The 17,969-nt window shown below is 52.1% G+C and overlaps 1 protein-coding gene across 5 annotated transcripts in view; it reads left to right on the top strand.

Annotated features, from left to right (window-relative positions):
• LOC144726812 (polypyrimidine tract-binding protein 2-like) overlaps window positions 1–17,348 on the top strand; it is a 34,802-nt gene extending 17,454 nt beyond the window's left edge. For all 5 annotated transcript variants that reach the window (XM_078605742.1, XM_078605741.1, XM_078605738.1 and 2 more), the window contains 6 exons: window positions 5,821–6,035; window positions 10,883–10,916; window positions 13,202–13,294; window positions 14,204–14,414; window positions 15,468–15,545; window positions 16,442–17,348. In XM_078605742.1, the coding sequence (XP_078461868.1) occupies window positions 5,821–6,035; window positions 10,883–10,916; window positions 13,202–13,294; window positions 14,204–14,414; window positions 15,468–15,545; window positions 16,442–16,574 (764 nt within the window). In that variant the 3' untranslated portion in view covers window positions 16,575–17,348. The remainder of the gene's footprint in view (window positions 1–5,820; window positions 6,036–10,882; window positions 10,917–13,201; window positions 13,295–14,203; window positions 14,415–15,467; window positions 15,546–16,441) is intronic.
• Window positions 17,349–17,969: the final 621 nt, after the last annotated feature.

Below are 17,969 nucleotides of genomic sequence, written 5' to 3'. Positions count from 1 at the left end.
ATGTTTTTTTGCATGGTTTAGAGACTGAAGTTGATGTGAATAAGATCTAAGAGCATTAAGCATTCTGGACAATGTGTAAAATAGATAAGCGGACGATGTTTTCAGCAAACAGCTGTCTCTCCACGTAAGATACAAATACTTCTTATAATTCAAAGTATTTATTACAACCTGTGGGTTCTTGACATCAATGTGTAGATACACGTACACCGCTGTGGATTCACTGCTGGATGAAGGCCCCCGCACACTGTGCGAGTCACGGGGATTGTTTGACCATACTTCAGACCATACTTCACCACGCTGGTAGGCGCGGGCTGGTGTTGGGCAGGTGGAGGGCAGCAAGATTGGGTGAATGGCGTCGTAGGAATGTGCATCTCACTAATGCACTTTGGAAACTCGCCCTTCTGTTTACCGCTTGTTCTGTCGAAGGCCAACGTGAACTCTAGGTCACGCTTTCTCCAACAACATTTCCCACTTTCATTCAATCCCTGTTAGCTTGCCAAGGACGGTTCTGCTTCAGTAAAGCCCTTAATCTTCTACCCGGAGACATCCCATTCACCAGCATCAGTCTTCTAAACCGTGTGTAACAAAGGGACCCAGGCTGCTCGACAGAGTTGTCCCCTGCAGGGGCTGCAGAGTGAACGCCGTGCCCTGCACCCCGGCAGAGTGCAGGGCACGGTGGGCAGATGTTAACTACCTCGCCTGGTATGCAGGCGCTGTATATTTGGAGTTTGCACGTCTCTCTTCCCGTGGTTACGTGGATTTTTCTCTGGGTTCTCTCCACATTTAGAAACATGCGTTGAGAGTATTTGGCTGCTATGAATTTCCACCACTTTGTTGAGCTATTAAATGTGGCCGGGTCTCTTCTGAAAAAGAGCTAAATATCTCAGTGGGCCCTTACCTGTGCTGTTTAGTTTTAGATCAGTGTATTCACTATTAGGGGTATGATGCTGCACCGATTAATTGATTCAAGTCCATGTGTGTAAGAATCAACGTTGCCCTGTCAGTATGAGTTGTATGGGATGATGCTTATGTGGTGTAAATGGTTAGCACACTGGACTTGCAATGCAGAGGTCGCCAATTCTATCCAATCTCCCGGTACGGCAGTTGAAACAACTCGCAGGCTTCTAAACCCCCCCACCCCCTAACTGCCTCTGGTAGGTCGTGCGTGGTGGGGTAAAGTGTGGCTACTCTCAGCTCTTTCAAGGCGTCTTGTCAGCGTGGAAGAGTAGATCAAATATCCTCTGGAATCATCTTCTTAGGTTTTTTCGGTAAAGTCACGTAGAAAGTAAAATAAAATAAGAACAAAAATCACGACGTTTCGGAGGCAACACAAGTCTCCGTCATCAGGTGGGACCGTCACAGCCAGATTAGCTGTATCAAGTGAGGCAATGATTCAAGATGTAATCCCTTAAAAGCGAGTTGAGGGGGGAGGGAGAGGGAGGGGGGAGCTCATCAGACTATGGTAGCCAATGAAAGGAACGTATCGGGAGGGAGGGGGGGCGAGGCCAAAAGGGTGGGCGATGGACGTGGAAGCGCTTGTGCCCAAGCGGCCAATTACTGCACACGCCAACACAATGGAGCGATTGTGCGCAAGCGGCCAGCCACTGCACCCGCCAACACAATGGGCAGAGAGGAGGAGGGGGAGGTCTAATACACATCCTCCTCTCTGCCCATTGTGTTGGCGGGTGCAGTGGCTGGCCGCTTGCGCACAATCGCTCCATTGTGTTGGCGTGTGCAGTAATTGGCCGCTTGGGCACAAGCGCTTCCACGTCCATCGCCCACCCTTTTGGCCTCGCCCCCCCTCCCTCCCGATACGTTCCTTTCATTGACTACCATAGTCTGATGATGAGCTCCCCCCTCCCTCTCCCTCCCCCCTCAACCCGCTTTTAAGGGATTACATCTTGAATCATTGCCTCACTTGATACAGCTAATCTGGCTGTGACGGTCCCACCTGATGACGGAGACTTGTGTTGCCTCCGAAACGTCGTGATTTTTGTTTTTATTTTATTTTACTTTCTACGTGACTTTACCGAAAAAACCTAAGAAGATGATTCCTTGCAGTCACGAAAGCTTCAAATCTAGAATCCTCTGGAATGGCTCTCTTGTGCAGGCCCTTTTGCCAACAGTGGCGCGAGCGGGCAATTGCAGGGCTGCTCCCTTGCCACCCTTTTATTTGTTGAGTGTAACGAGTTCATGAGAGTCCTGCAGCCACTAGAGGCCGCTGCTTTCACAAACTGTTAAAAAAGGATCGATTATTCAGTGGAATTGCCATCGTGATCGTCGTCATTGAATTGGCTTGCGATGGGAGGCGAAATAACGAGAGCGGCGATGAGTAACTCACCAGCCAGGCGGCTCAGCGGTATGGGGAGCTGCTCGCAATCAGAAGGTTACGGGTTCAAATCCTGATTGGGGGGTTGACTTGGCCCATCATCCCTTCATGGTCGATAAATGTAGTGTTTGTCTTGAACTTAGACGAATCTCTGCCACACCGCTGGCTCAGGGCTGTAAACAGAAGATGAGTACCAATGCCTCAATGCTCATTTCAGCAGGAAATCGCTTTGACCTTTGACTTTTAGTTACTGCCCTTGTGGCTGTGGGTAGCACCCACCCAGAGTCCAGAGACATTTGTAAATTATGCTCGTAATTGGCAAGAAGCCTGCGGCTAGGTTTTTAACTACATTTTGGACATGGTGTATTTTTTATGCAGCGTTGCTGGAGGCATGTAAAAAATTAAAAGCAATTCGGCTGTGAAATGGGTGGTTAAAAAATAGCCTCCCAGGTGGCGAGGCCTGTCATCCATTAAGGCGTGAAAATGGGAATTCACAGTCTAACAATTACTCAAATATAATGTGTTTTTATAGCAGGCATCGCCGCCTCCTGTGAACACTTGGCAGGACACTCCTGAACGAGTCGTGAGACTCAGTGAGGCTTCCTTGGTAAACAAGAGTAATCATGATAGAAAAAAGAAGACTTTATCCTTTTGAAAAAAAGGCTTTACCATTTTTTTTATTATCTTATTACTCGCAAAAGGGACCTGTAGATATAAGCTTAATAAGAATGATATCTACACTGGACCCTGAGTAACGTTTTGCACCACCACACATTTTGAAAAATAGAAACACGCCTTGGTTCGGCCAGGCGTGCACCCTGACCTCTCTGCTCGTTTGCCTGCACTGGGTGAGCACGTTTAATCAACTGAACATCGTTCACATTACACCGCAACCGTTCTCGTGCAACGTCCTCACAAATGCAATACATCCGCGCGTTTGTGCGTGCGCTGACACATTGAGAAAATGTTCACGCTCGCGGATGACGCACGCGCACTTACGGAGGGCGGTGGGTTTTCATGGAAACGGCGCACAAATTATTTATTTTCCTTTTTACTCTTCTTAGCGGGGAGAGGCGTTCGGCTTTAATCATCGTGTCGGTGCAAAACCCATGGTCAGCCTGCTCCGCGCCAGCAATGTGGGGTGCCGAGCTAAGGCGGCTTAACAGAGGCCCCCCTTGAATTTATACGGCGACGCTGCGGATCCCGTCGTTACTCATCACCCGCAAGCCCCGGGCCGTGCAAACGCAGGATGTGCTCAGATCACGCAGGGGAGGCCGCCTCCCTGCCACGGGAGACACGTCAAGGGATTAACGTTTCCTCTGCCCTTACTCCATCATTGCATTCTGGTCACACACTCAATTTCGATCGTCAAACACCGCGCGGGGGTGGGGTGGGGTGGGGGGGATCCTTATCACGCTGCCCCAAGCCCCCAGTCCCAGCACAGCTTCTCCCAGCCGTCCGCCTGCCCGGGTTGTTTTCACCGTCCCAACTCTGCTTGTAATTTAGTCGTAAACACCGCAGCGTGTCCTGGTTAAGCGATTAGCGGTAATAACTAAGCTCATATTTCCGTGGCCACGCGAATTTATGTTTGGCGTCGCGTCTCCGCCGCCTCTCCCCAACGCGCACGTCGCTTGCTCCGTGTTCGTGGGCGCAGGGGGCGAGCGTGCGGCGAGCGTGCGGCGATCAAAACAAGCCCCAAGTTAACCCCCAAAACGGGCCGCGGGCTCTTGACCACGGGCGGAGGACATGCGAGGCCACGGCTGGCGGAGACGCCCTCACGAGGCTCGAGTAGAGTCGGCGGCATTGCGCTGCGGTGAAAGTCAACCCGGGATAATAAGGTCTTGCAACGTCTTCCGTGATCGTTGGTCGACGACACTGCCGACAAGGCAATGGCCCTTATTCACAGCGGAATCCAATCTGGACGGGGAAGCTGCAGTTTTACCTTTGAATTAACTCCCCTCCGACGCGTTCTGGGGCGCGCAGCGCGTGCCGTTTTTCGGCATGAAGTCCAAGGTTTCTCTCAACGTGCTCACTCGAGGTCGTGAAGAAGAAGACTCGGCGGCCAGCACGTGGAGCAGACCCGCCACACACGGGAGTTGAACTGCCACATTTTGCTGTGGGCCAACCGGAACGCGAGAGAGCCCGTCGGGTCACGGATTGACTTGCGTGTTGCAAGCGTGCCTCGGCAGGCGTTGCCAGCGCGGGTCACGGAAGGGCGCGCGCTCCGTGTTTGAACGCAAAAGAACCCGGTGCCATTTAGAGTCTCTGTGAGTCCAGCAGGGACTGCTGCTCCCAACGGGGGCCACGATGCCGCGTGCAGCAGCTTGCGGCGGGCTGCTCTCTGGCGTCGGGGCGCGCGTCACGGCGTCACGGCACCTCCGATTAGCACGGTTGGCTACGTAGAGTGCGAAAGAAGTTCAACGTACATAGAGTTGAACATACGGAGTCACGGCATTGCGGCGTTACGGGGCGCTGGGAAAATTTAAAGGCGTTGGAAAGTTTCCAGCAGATGTTCAAATCTGAGAAATAAGAGAGAACCCAACGGTGTGGATATGAGACACCTGACTGGCGATCGTCAAGGATGTTGATCATGAGTGATGTTTTTAATTAGCGTTACCCTCATTTATACCGTGTTGTTTGGCAAAATTACATTTTCATTAATATATTAGTCGGTTTTTATTGAATTTTAATTGGTCGTGCATTTATTTTTTAATGCAAATTAGTTTTCCAGATACTGAATAATTGCTCGACCCTTTCTGAGATACCTTGGCATGTAATTAAGGCTCCCTCTTATGATAATGATTTAGTTTTTTAATTGATATTTCTATTGCACCTTTCAGCATGAAAACAAATAGCACCTTGCCTTATAGTCACACATCCTGGATACATTCAATCACTGACCATGCACACACTTACGTGCAATTCTTAGATGTAAAGTTCATTACAAAAGCCCCGTTTTTCAGGGCTTCTCTGTAACACCAGACACGTGCCAGTGAATCATCAAAGTTGTGATGCACACAAGGTACGTCACCAGTGCTAGCGGGATTGGTTTGTCGGACTGCCAGCAGATAAGAGGGCTCCTCCTCGCACAGTCCGACTTGTGGTGCTTTCAGCAAAGAATCATGCTGCAGGTGCATCGAAGTTTTGTCATTTATGTGGGGTGCGGTAGTGTCGCGATTAGCGCACTGCGCTGCGAAGCTGATGACCCAAGTTCAATTCCAGCTCACGTCCCAACACCAGCGATGATTATCCGAACCGGTCCTGGCTCTCCCCTAGGTTGACTCCGCCTTAATTGAGAACCTGGTGTGCTACGTAAACTTCGCCATTGGTGTAGTGCTGGCCGCCCATCCCCTCGTATGCTGCTCCGGCCTTCATAGGCGCTCGCTAACAGCGCTTGCCCCAACAGTCTATTTGGCCACGGGGGGATCCTTGTACGATGACACGACGCGTGATGGCGTGTGTGTGCCCGTGTTGTGTCTGCGTGCTCCCAGGCTTGCCGAGCGGCGTTGGCGGGAGGCTGCCCGGTGGCCTCCCTGGTGGCATGGGCTCCTCCTTCGGCTTCCCGGGCATGATGGGGCCGCGCCTGGGCCTGCCCCCGCCCACGCCATCCAGAGGCGGCGGCGGCGGCGGCGGCGGCGGTGGCGGCGGGATGCCGGGCCTCCCCGTCAACTCCCCAGTGCTGCTGACGAGCAACCTCAATGCCGAGGTCCCGCCGATTCTCTCGCGCCGCCCCCCCGGTGGCGTATCCACGACGGGGCCCGCGCCGTGGCTCCCCCCTCCCCGTCCGGGGCTCCGGTTGCGTGAGGGCCCCTGGGTAGACTCTGCCCACCCGTGGGTTTGTTCCCTCTCGGCAGCCAGCTCTGCCCCCCTAGGGGTCGATAGTGGAACGGAGAAAGCGACTCGCGGCAGAGTTCCTATGCCCCAGGGGTTTGGCTGTGACCACCGAACTGAGGAAGCCCGTATGTTCATCGGACACGTGGGGCCGATTTCACATATTGGTGGTGGCTTTCTACAACCTCCACAATCTGTGAACTTAATTATTGTTCTTGTTAGAAACCCTATTTGCAGTACCAGTACCTCACTGATAAGAGAGAGATGCAGAGAACTAGTTAATGTGCCTTCAGCTGCTAATAACCGGCACAACATTGCACATAATTGCTGCCAAGTTCTAGATCATGTATTGAACAATTTTTTATCTTGCTCTGCGTTAATTTGGCGTACTCGTTTAAAACACGATTGTCCCACGATTAATTATGCCTTAATGGCAACACTCTCGGAAGTAAAGTTTTTTTGTGTCAAGTCTTAGTACGGTCAAATAGTTTTAGGCCCTAAGGCATCATGGAAATAACCCCTGCTACCTTGCAAGATCTGCGAGTACACACACACATGTGGCCAATATCAGACAGCAGAGTATGGGGAGGGATTTGTTGCCGGCTCCTCACCACCACCTCACCACCACCTCACCACCACCTCACCACCATCTCACCACCTCACCACGATCTCACCACGATCTCACCACCATCTCACCACCACCTCACCACCACCTCACCACCACTGTGTAGCCGCTGCTACCTTCCCCCTGGTCTGGCTCCTCCTGCTAGTGCCTCTGAGTCGTTCTGTTCCAGAGCGAGCGAGTCCAGCGGCACCTTACGAGTTGAACTTATTATTATAACTCTACGGTAGTAAAGTAAAACTTCCATTTCACGTGAATTGTGAACTGGAAGTTTTGAGTTCCGTTCATAGCCACCTTTCCATCCTAATACCACAAACTATGGAGGCTATTGCATCCTGCCATGCAGACGTGCATCTTGGTTTGCGCCCTGCGCCATGAACCTGCCAATTCGAGTTCGATTCCCGGCCACGGCTAACATCGGTGGCGAGTGACATCAGAGCTGGTTCTGGCCTCGTCACCCGAGCCTTCACCAACCCGCACTGACCAGCGTGGTGAAGTATGGTCCAAAAAACGTCCATGACCAACAATGCGTGGAGGGATGCCTTCTTCCTTTGGTTTTGGACTGTTATGGTTATGCACATTTATGATATGTGTGTGTGTATATACGGCAGATTCCAAGGTATTGTAGGGTGTGTTCCCTTGATGTCCTTTGGCATATTTTATTTTGTCCCAGGGCGGCACATATTCTTTTGCAGTTGGCCGAGCTTCTCATCTGCTGGGGAGGATACTCTTGTGGTTGTAAAGTCATTGGTTCTTTACAAGTAGTTGTTGTATCGTATGTAAGAACAGGCACGTATGAGCTGTCAATCCTGACAGCGTTGCTGTTAAACTTTACAGGCAAAGCCCTTGTTAAATTTCCCCATCAAAGCAACTTGTTTGACACTGAACATTCTAAGGGGGTGTCTTTGCTGCTTGTTAATGAGTCACCGTGTGTATGTGTGTGTTGCATGTGGAAGCGGTTTTGATTTTACAGGAATGTTGTGCTCTTGCGTTGTTGTTATTAAGATTCTTACGTTGTTTTAATTAACACTCCAATCTAGCTCCAGCAGCATTTTGTTTGAATGCGGCTCTTTTTGTTCACCATAACAAGCTGAAGGTGCAGTGAGTGTTTCGAGTTAACCTCACGAGTTTGTCAGCGTGTTCACGTGGAGCAGTGCCGCACAACTCGGGAGTAGTTTTTTTGTACAACGATTAATTCTAGAAATTGAAAATTCGAGGATTGCATTGGCAGTGGTGTTGCGTGAGCGCCAACAGGAACATTTGCCACGTGCGCTCATCACGCCGCCTTGTGACAGAAACATGCACTCCAGTTGGGCAAAGTTTCGGGCGATGGGCCTTCGTCTCGAAGCCATGGGTTGTGGGAAAAACTCGTTGAACAACGCCGTTTTCAGTTTACATGAGAACAGTTTTCCATGAGTGGACATGGAATCCTTCAAAAGCACAAAATACCCATATAAACTGGCTCAAATTACAAGTAGAGTTAAAACGGCTGATTTAATATCAATGTAATCCTTATATTCTTTTAAGTAAGTCATTCAAATCTATTTGCAGATCAACTGCATTTGCTTTGTAAGCAGAATTATAGAGTCAACCGTAATCTAAAATGTATAAAGAATTTAGTCGCTCCGCCGTTACAGATGTTACGGCATTTTTACCTTTGTCAAATCTTACCGGACAATAAAATATCTTCAGATGTTAATGATTGCCCACTTATAACTTCACACAGGAGTAGACCTTTTATAGCCATTGCAAAATATTACTTGCCATAATACATTCCTTCGGCACCGTTTGATGATTTTATCCCCACCGTTTTAGTAGCCACGCGTGGGAAGTTGTTCATGTGCCAGCACAATATAATCATTTGTCAACTCTCTTAAAACACCCACCGAGTGTGTGTAGTGCGTGTAGGCCCCGCCGTGGTGCGACGGGCGATCTCCCAACTCCGAGTCGGCTGATCTGTGCTCGCCGAGCGGCACAGCGGCAGCGCTGTCGCCGCTTGTCCCAGAGGTTCTTCTTTCCGATCCCAAGGCGGCCCTGATGATACTATGTAGGTGTACGGACTGCCGTGACGCTACGCGCTGCCAGCTTCACGCACGGTGGACGTCAAGGACCCCTTGACATTCGCAAGATTTGGCCATTGCGTGCCGGCATCGGGGTCCAGATTTGACAAATTATCCGCAAATGCCTTAACATTGCTGAATTGGGATTATGCATGACAATTAAGTTAAACTTATCCTGGTCTCTTGAATTCTCACCTCGTTAAACAAAATGAATTTGGCTGTGAAGAGAAGGGTCCTTTCCCGTGATCTCAGGCGAGTGTGTGTTTCTGTGAAAAGGCAGCGTTGCTTTGGAATGCTTTCCAAAGCCCAAAATCCTCTTTCATCGATATTGGGCGAGTACATTTTAATGCAGCCCATTTGAATCCGTCAAGGAGCTTGCGATTGACTGTTTTTAAAACTCGCTCGCTCTCTACACCTTCACGTAACCCCTTTGACTTGCTGACAGGGCCATGCTCACATGCTGACCTGTGGAGCTGTAGATTGGCATGGCTTCACTTTGTCTCCTATCGCACGTCTGAAACCTCCAATGTCCATTCTGCCCTTGTCTTTCTCTGCATTACTCTTTGCCTTTTCTGATCTCTGTTTCCCTCAGTTTGGCTTCCACAAATTCTTAGAAACACCCGAAGCCGTAGGGCGAATGTGCAACATTTTCCGCAAACACAAAAAGCCAGCGCTCGGGATTTTGCCGTAAGAACTTCGATTGCAACGTTACGGACTTACCAAAGGGAAGATTTATGTACGTCAAAAAATACAAAATACATTACATTTGAGTTACTTCCATTTGACATTAGCTTAATTTACAACATTGGTTTTTCAAAGAAACGCAAAATACACCTAATGTGATAAAAAGCTAAACTTAAATCAAATATATCCATCACATTGCTAGTCTAGCCCTTGCTATACCACAGTCTGCCTCTTACAAAAATTGTGTACTTTAGCAAATCGGCCGCCCAAGTAAATTTCGGTGAACACTTCAACCAAAGCCAAAACCCACGACGCGCGAGGTTTGTACGTGCATGGTCTTTCCTTCACGCGTCCTGCCGATTGATGATTTTACTTCTGGTTTCTGCTGTATCTGTTGGCCTGCGCCAAAATCTAACCACATTCTACCGATCTGATGCATCTTCTCTTCTTGCGCTCTCTCTCTCTCTGTGTCTCTCTGTCTGCTCTCTCTGGCTCTTTCTCTCTCTCTTCTTGCCCTGCCCAGCCACAGCGGCCTCGCCTCTTCTGTCTACGACCTTCAAAAATGCATCTCTGTGCTAATCTAGGAGCGGTTGTCCTCATTCCCTGCCCCCTACTCACGGGCTCCTCGCCGCGGTCGCGAGCCACGCCGCTGTCGTCGGTGCCCTCTCCTCTCCTCCTCCTCCTCACCCCGGCTGATCTTTGTTTTCCTGTTTTTTGGATGGCTCCCTCAATCCCTCCCTCCTCCTCCTCCTCCCTTCCCCTCCTCCCCTCCTGCCTCCATCCAAAGCCTGCATGTCACGCACCTTGCCGCTTCCCTTCTTGCTCCAAGTTCCCGTTGTTGCTCCCCGTCATGGCTTCCCTCTCTCCTCATCTTTCTCTTCCCCTCACTGCCTCCGCTCCTCCAGCGGTCTTTCTTTCCATGCCTCTGCTCCCACCCCTCGTGCTTCCTCTCATCCCCTTGAGCTCCGTGCCTCTCCCTCTCTCTTCTCTCTCTCTTCTCTCAACTCCCTGCCTCCCGCTTGCTGTCCCCACCCCCCCTTCTCCACCCTGGCTCCGCGCTGCTCCATTGCTTCCTCTCCTTTCTGCGCCGTGCCCCTTCTCCTCCTGCCCTCCTCTACTCGAGGCTGCTTTCCTGCACCCATATCTTCTTCCTTTTTACGTCGCTTCATGTTTTTATCATCATGTCCTTGTTCCTTCCCTCCCCCTTTTCCCCTCCCTCTCTCTCCCTCCCTCCCTCCCTCCCTCCATCCCTTCCCCTACCCGCACCTGCCATTCTGTGGACACGACTGTGGCTTGCGTGTGGCTGCGCTCTGCCCGCTCTATCTTGCCGACTCGACCTCCTCCTCCTCTCTCTAGGCGGTTACGCCTCAAAGGCTCTTTAATCTGTTCGGTATGTCCTTGCCTCTACGTGCCCTGCATCCAACCTCACCTGGGGGTGCTACACTCGTTCTTTAACGCCTTCACCACGCCTCGTGGAGCTTCCTCGGGATTTGGTTAAGTTTTTTTCTCGATCCAGATATTAAAAGGTACAAAAGTGGCCCTTGTAAAAATAAATGCTTGGTGCTCCAGTTTACAAATCCTGCGAGCACGCAGGTGAATTAATGAAAAAAAAGGAGAGAATTCGACACCTGCGAATTGGCAAGAGGAATGTAGCAGTCGTGGTGCCGGGTCGCTGGCACCTACCAGAATACCCGGAGGGTACCGAGCCCCGTTCCTCTGTGGAGTTGCGCGCCTCCTAGCTGTGCGTGCAGCGCACCAGCTCGTGCCCGAGAGGGAGTGCTGGCGCACGTTCGCCATCCGCCTCCAAACCCAGATCACCCCAATGGACGGATGTGTGATTAATCTCAGAGCCCATCGCTGCGGTTTGACGTTGAGACGTGACCCGGGCGGTCTGCGCTCCCGTGAGGGAGGCTCGCGGATGTAAGAGGCCGCCACAACGGCTGCGTGACAAACTGCCGAGGGCGCCAAAATTTCCAAACCAATTTTCTCCACAGTAGCCCGTTCGAGGCTGGGATTGATTGGGGCCTCGCCACGAGCAACGCGGAATTTGTAACAGCTGAGCCGCCCCTGTGCAAAGGCACGGGACGCTTATTAAATAAGCGTTTATAGATGCCACTCATTGGGAACGTTTGTGAAGGCCAAAACGGTTTGCCGAGTGTGGCTGGTACATTGAGGTCCGAGGCTGCGGTGTTGGTGAAGGAGTTAAAGTTTCCCGGTGGTCGTGTCTCATCTGTTCATCGCAGATGCATTCATTGTGCTGCTAAGTACCACGGCGTGTTTGATTAATAGCATGCGAGTTCTGACGGATTTGTGTTTTTGCCTCGTTTGTGTTCGTATTCATTAACTCACAGTCGACCGTTTACGTTAATTTTAAATCGCGTGTAAAACGGCTACATTTTTATGTTAGCAAGCGAATAAGATAATTTTACTAAGGCCGAGAAGTTGCAATAACTTTAACAAGTACTGTGTTTGTAAGTTTGCTAACCATTGTTTTTATTCCATGTGAAAGGTAAGGCTTTGAAGTATTTATTTTATTTTATTGGTGACCCCGAAGTGTTTTGTTATGGAAATATCCGTGCATACTTATCTCTTTACAGTGTTTTATGAACATTACGATGCCATTTGGATTCATATAGCATCTATAAACAAGAACATCTCCATTGTGCGATCACCATACCAACCAGGCTAGTCGGCAACCCTCCCAGCTGAATGTATCCCATAGCAACTCGTAATCTGCCGCTACGAGGCACTTACAACTCTGGCACAAGATCCCAGGAACCCTGCGCAGGGCTCGAAGTCGGTGAGACGCGGCACCCGTGGCGCCACCGAGAGCCGCGGCGCTGACGCCGAGGACGAGTTGGGCTGCGCTAGGCCAGGCCCTGCGTGCTCTGTGGAGCGTGAGGGCAGCCACCACAGCCCTGGGGGCAGCAACCACAGCCTGAGGGCAGCCACCACAGCCCTGGGGGCAGCCACATGCATTGTGTGTAGGGAAGCCAGGGTGCTTGTCCCATGGCGTTTGTCATGTTAAAGTATTTCCCCCTCCCACACGACATCACCTGCAGCACACCTATCCACAGTTTTCGGCCAAAGTCATCAGCAACGAGCAGTGGAGTAAAATCAATTGTTGTACTCTACTTCTATGCGTCACCATCTATTTTTATCTGTTTGTACCAACCCACGCTCAAGCAGCTCCGTGAAATATGGTCGAATAATCCCTACAACCAGCGCAGCATTTCTCTAGGACGAAGGCCAAATCACGTGCGGGTGATGCTCCGTAGAGCCGTCTAGTGGAGGCCTTGCGCAGCTCCAGCACTCCGCACGGGGCAGCTTCGTCGCGTGGGAAGTTCTCGCGGTAACCCGGCAGTAGCATCGCTGTAGGCGCGGAGCTAGGAGAGGCAGGGATGTGTACGTGTGTGTATATGTGTGCGTGCACGCGCGCGTGTGTGTGTATGCGTACGTGCGTGTGTGTGTGTGTGCGCGTGTGTGCGTGCGCGCCTGTGTGTGCGTGCGCGCGTGTGTGTGCGTGCGCGCGTGTGTGTACGTGCACGCATGTGTGTGCGCGGGTGCGTGGGTGGGGCACGCGTTGGAGGGGAGGGCGAGCGGCCAGGAGGCGGTGGCTGCTGTCCGCGCGGTGCCGGTGCTGACGTGGGTCTGCGTGCCGCGTGCCGCGTGCAGGCATGTTTGGCGACGTGCTGCGCGTGAAGATCCTCTACAACAGGAAGGACACGGCGCTCATCCAGATGGCCGACTCCAACCAAGCGCAGATCGGTGAGGTGGTGGCCCCCTGGCCCACATGCTCACCGTAGCCCACCGTAGTGCACAGTAGCCCACCGTAGCCCACCGTAGCTCACCGTAGCTCACAGTAGCCCACCGTAGTGCGCAGTAGCTCACAGTAGCTCACGGTAGCCCACCGTAGCCCACCGTAGTGCGCAGTAGCTCACGGTAGCTCACGGTAGCTCACGGTAGCTCACGGTAGCTCACGGTAGCTCACATTAGCTCGCCACACTCCGTAGGATTCGCTCAGGGATCTCGGTCCTCGCACACGACACTTATACTCCCGTAATGCCGGCAAACTCGTTGTTGAGCTGTGCTGGGCATTGTATCTGTAGGGCATGATTTCCAAGGCATGGTTCAGAGGTTACATTCTTCTTTAAAGAGCTTATTTGTGATGAAAATTTTATTTTGAACAAAAAATTGTATTTGAAAAACAAGGCGTAGGTTTTGGCAGGACACGTCGCAAGAAGAGATGACGGCCAAAAGTCGAGGATAGTGAGGAAGTGGCAGCCGTGGAGCGGGACGCGTCTCGGAGGGCGGCCGTGCCGGGTGCCAGGCGGACCATGCCGTCGTCACAGGGTGGCTCGGGGAGGCCTTTATCCAGCTGGGGATTGATGTCGGCTATGTTGATGAATCAAGGTGTGATGGACAGAGCCGGAGTTTCGTAGCGACGCATGGCGAAATATTTGTTGCAGTCATTGGTTGTCTGGGTTGAGTCGATCAACTCACCAGTTAAATCGGGTGCAGCCCAAACCCGGATTCATACCCAGAATTTCTGCAGTGCGGGGTCGGTGCGCCAACCGCCGAGCCACCGGTCCGACTCGTCTCTCCCACCGCGGTGGCACGCGCGCCACCATGGGAGAGAAATAAGCGTCGCGTCCTTCCCGCCGAACCCTCCCGCAGCCATGAGCCACCTGAACGGGCAGCGGATGTACGGCAAGCCGATACGCGTGACGAGCTCGCGCTACCAGACGGTGCAGCTGCCGCGCGACGGCTCCGACTCCCTGACGCGCGACTTCTCCGACTCGCCGCTGCACCGCTTCCGCCGCATGGGCGCCAAGAACTTCCACCACATCTTCCCCCCCTCCGTCACGCTGCACCTCTCCAACATCCCGTGAGATCGCTCGACCCCCCCTCCCCCCCCCGTGATTACCGCTCGCGATGGCGCGACGATGATCGTCGGGTGCCGCGTTGCCTCTGCCGCCGTCGTGTTCGCGAGGGGTGGGGGGGGGGGGCGCGGAATTCGTTACAATCCAGAGCAGCGACGCGATTCTCTCCCGGTGTTTCTCAGACTCGTGAGATTGTGCGAGAATTCCAGTGGTCCGAGATGATGGTCAGAGTGCTTCTTGAGAAAATCCTCCTAATCTGCTACTCGGGTTCCCACGCACGTCTGCCCCGGCTGCTTCCTGCTGCTTTGGCAAAGGCAATCCCCTCGTAGGGATTAGAATTGCACACACAAAATACTAGAAACATCTATGGCTATTTTGGCCGAGGATTGAGCAAACACTCGCACGTGTTATTGCGCTCGTCTAAACAGGAGAAAACCTCACCGAGTCTCAAGACGCTATTAGCGGAGGATCCGGCCAAGTGTTCGCAGTCGGGAGGCGATGTTTCTGTGCATTGTCCCGATTGAGTCGTTTTCTGGAAGTCTTTCAGCATTGGGATGTTTCCGGCTATGGGCGGATACCGGAAAACCCAGAGAAGACTCGCGCAGAACCGGGGGAGGACGTACAACAAACGTATCAGCTGTTTACTATTACGTGGTATTGTGTTTGGATTTGTGGAAAATAAAATAATACAGATGGGCATTTTTTTTACCAGAGTAACTACAGTAACACGCTGTTGGCCCATCGGCCTACGGACATGGGTTACATAAATGTTAAACCCTGGACTGGTTTTGACTTTCTGAGTCTCATCAGCAGGGTGTGGCCTGTTAAAACATGGTGTCTGTATCACCGGGAAAGCCAACAGAAGGCCGCCAGTAGACTGATGGACTAGGACGCGTGCCTTGCGTTTCTATGAAGTGCATCGCTGTGTCTCGTATTTCTTGCTTCATTGCGTCCATTGTTCTGCCACCGTCGTTCCGTGCCATCTCTTTCTCTGCCTCTGATTTCGAAATTATTTGCTGTTCGCATACTGACTGCCACTGAACCTCTCATTCTTGCAGATCCTCAGTGCTGGAGGATGATCTGAAGACCCTTTTTGAAAGCAATGGCTGTGTAGTGAAGGCGCTCAAGTTCTTTGCGTAAGTGTTTTACATTATTGTTCTGAATATCTTTCACCAGGATCTACACGCAAAAGTGCCGCTGATGCGTAACGATGAGCACACCGGAGTTGCAATCCAGAACTCGCCGATTTGATCTCCCGGCGCGGCAGCTGAAACAATCGGCCAGGCCTCTTAAATCCCCTCTGCCTGTTGTCTTTACGTTTATGTCTCACATCGATAAGCAGCTCCTATTTAACGTCTTGTGTGGTAATGCGTGTGTTCTTGGCCCGACGGGATGAAAGATCAGCACGAGACTAAAAGAACATCGTATACCCACAGACACAAATGTCGGCAGTTGCGGAACATGCCTGCCGACAAGGCCATGATGTTTAATAGTTTATGTTAATACCTGCAGGTATGACTCCTGCTAATTCCTGCTCACCTATGTCGGTGTGCTGATAATGTCACCTCACCAATTTAAGGCCCAGAATCGGTGAACATTTTCTCGACAGCAGTCAAGTTCTGGCAACGTACTGATGATGCCGGTTGTAACTACCGGCGGAAGGTCGTCCGTAATTGTTAAATGTGTGCGGATCGCCCCCCAGCGTTCCCGGTGGTGCTCAAGCGACAAACACCGGTGCGTTTGTTCACCTGACGACCGCTGTTTGTCCCCGCCACGTGGCGGAGGGTGCACGACAGACGTTGGCTTCGTACTCGCGTGATCTGACCCAAACATCAATTGCGAATCAATTGGACGTTTAACCGATAAAACCCCAGTAGCATTGTTGTTTTTGCAATAATGGAGGCAGAGTTCATCTGGCGTTTGAGAATGTGGCCGGGGATAGAAGCGGTGACGTGTTTAGGCTGCGCAGCGGCACGCCGGTCCAATGCGCCGTGTGACTTTCTCGGTTTTGTGGTCGTGGTGGTGATGACAGCACCGACCACAAGATGGCCCTCGTCCAGATGGAATCGCTGGAGGAGGCCATCCAGACGCTGGCCGAGTTGCACAACCACGAGCTGGAGAAGAACCGCCTGCTGCGCGTCTCCTTCTCCAAGTCGGTCATCTGAGCGGCGCCGTGCCGGGGGGGGGGGGCGGCCCGCGGCGCCGCCGCCGCCCGCGGCCTCTCGAGCCGGAGGGCCCCTCCACTCTCCGGGAAGTCGGCGGTCAGATTCCCCCTTTGCTCCAACATCCATTCCTGTCGCCCGCCCCACCTGTCTCTCTGTATTAAAGTGAATTGGAATGTTGAGGGTGTGCCCGGTTTATCACCAGTTAGATCTCACTGAGTCATTCAAATCGACCAGAAAGAGAACTGCCTCTTAGCAAGTAAAGTATTCACCCGTGAGATCGTGTGCTGCTGCTGCTGCACTCGATGATGACGGGACCTTCCCGTTAATATGAATCTCCACTCACACGGGCAGCTGGGATCTCCAACACGAGCAGCCTTCGCGCTTCACTTGTGAAGCGGCCAGCTTCCCGCCGCGGGGGCCCGGCCGGCGTGTGGCCCTGCCAGGGTGTGGGCGGTGCCGCCGTTGCTGTGGTTGTGAAGCCGCGGGGTTTCGCGTGGTTCTCCCGTCACACGCGGAGACACGGAGCACGACAGTGAAACTCGTCCATGCCGGTGGCTTCGGTAATCAGTGCCTTCGTTTGAATGCAAATTTCTCATGATTTGGCACCTTTTCCAATTACAAACTCATCCCTGCAGCCTCCGCACCCGAACCCTAAACTGTTTCGACATCATTGCCTTAACATGCCCTTCGACTCTTAAACGGGGCTGCATTGATGCGTTCCACAATTTATCATTGCGGTTTTTTGTTGTTGCAAATAAACAGTTTGAGTACGGAGTTAAGTGTGAGATCGGCTCCTTACGTTGAACACTTCAAGGTTAATCGTCATTCTTGCTCCAAACACTGGAGGGAGTGATGCATTGTGGCGGGGAGCAGGGATGTCTCCGCACCACTGGTTGTTCTATCCATGGCCGCGTGGTCACAGGTTGCTCTGGGTGCCTCTCTCTGGCGGCACTGCACCACCACATCCAGTGTTGTGGAGCCCTGTTTTGTATTTTAACTTTTTGCAAAGGGAATCTTCAAACCCAATAACCATCGCACACTATCCGAGCATTTTGGTGATAACCGTCGGTTACACGTACATGTTTTGAGGGTTGCAGTTGCTTTATGTCACGAGACTGTAGTACGATACATAAGCTATTGTGTTAAACGTTAGGAGCGTCTGTTTTAGGTAAGTTGTACTAATGTCGTAGAAATTGCAGCGTGCCAGTGATGCCAGTGATGCCAGTGTTTGAGGGTTTAGCTCGCGACTCGTCTCCGCGTGATCTTTCGGCACGACGTGGATGCCAAGGAAGTTTTGTGCCGAGTAGAAACGAGAGCTCGTGAGCGCTACGGTGACCTCCCGGGACACCGGCGCACGCCGCCAGTCGCGTGCGGCCAGGCACGCGCCTCTCCGCG

This window comes from Lampetra planeri, chromosome 24, assembly GCF_965212315.1.
Source record: "Lampetra planeri chromosome 24, kcLamPlan1.2.h2, whole genome shotgun sequence".
Taxonomy (NCBI): Eukaryota; Metazoa; Chordata; class Hyperoartia; order Petromyzontiformes; family Petromyzontidae; genus Lampetra; species Lampetra planeri.
Note: the sequence above shows the minus strand (reverse complement) of the source record. Positions and strands in the feature narration are given on the sequence as shown.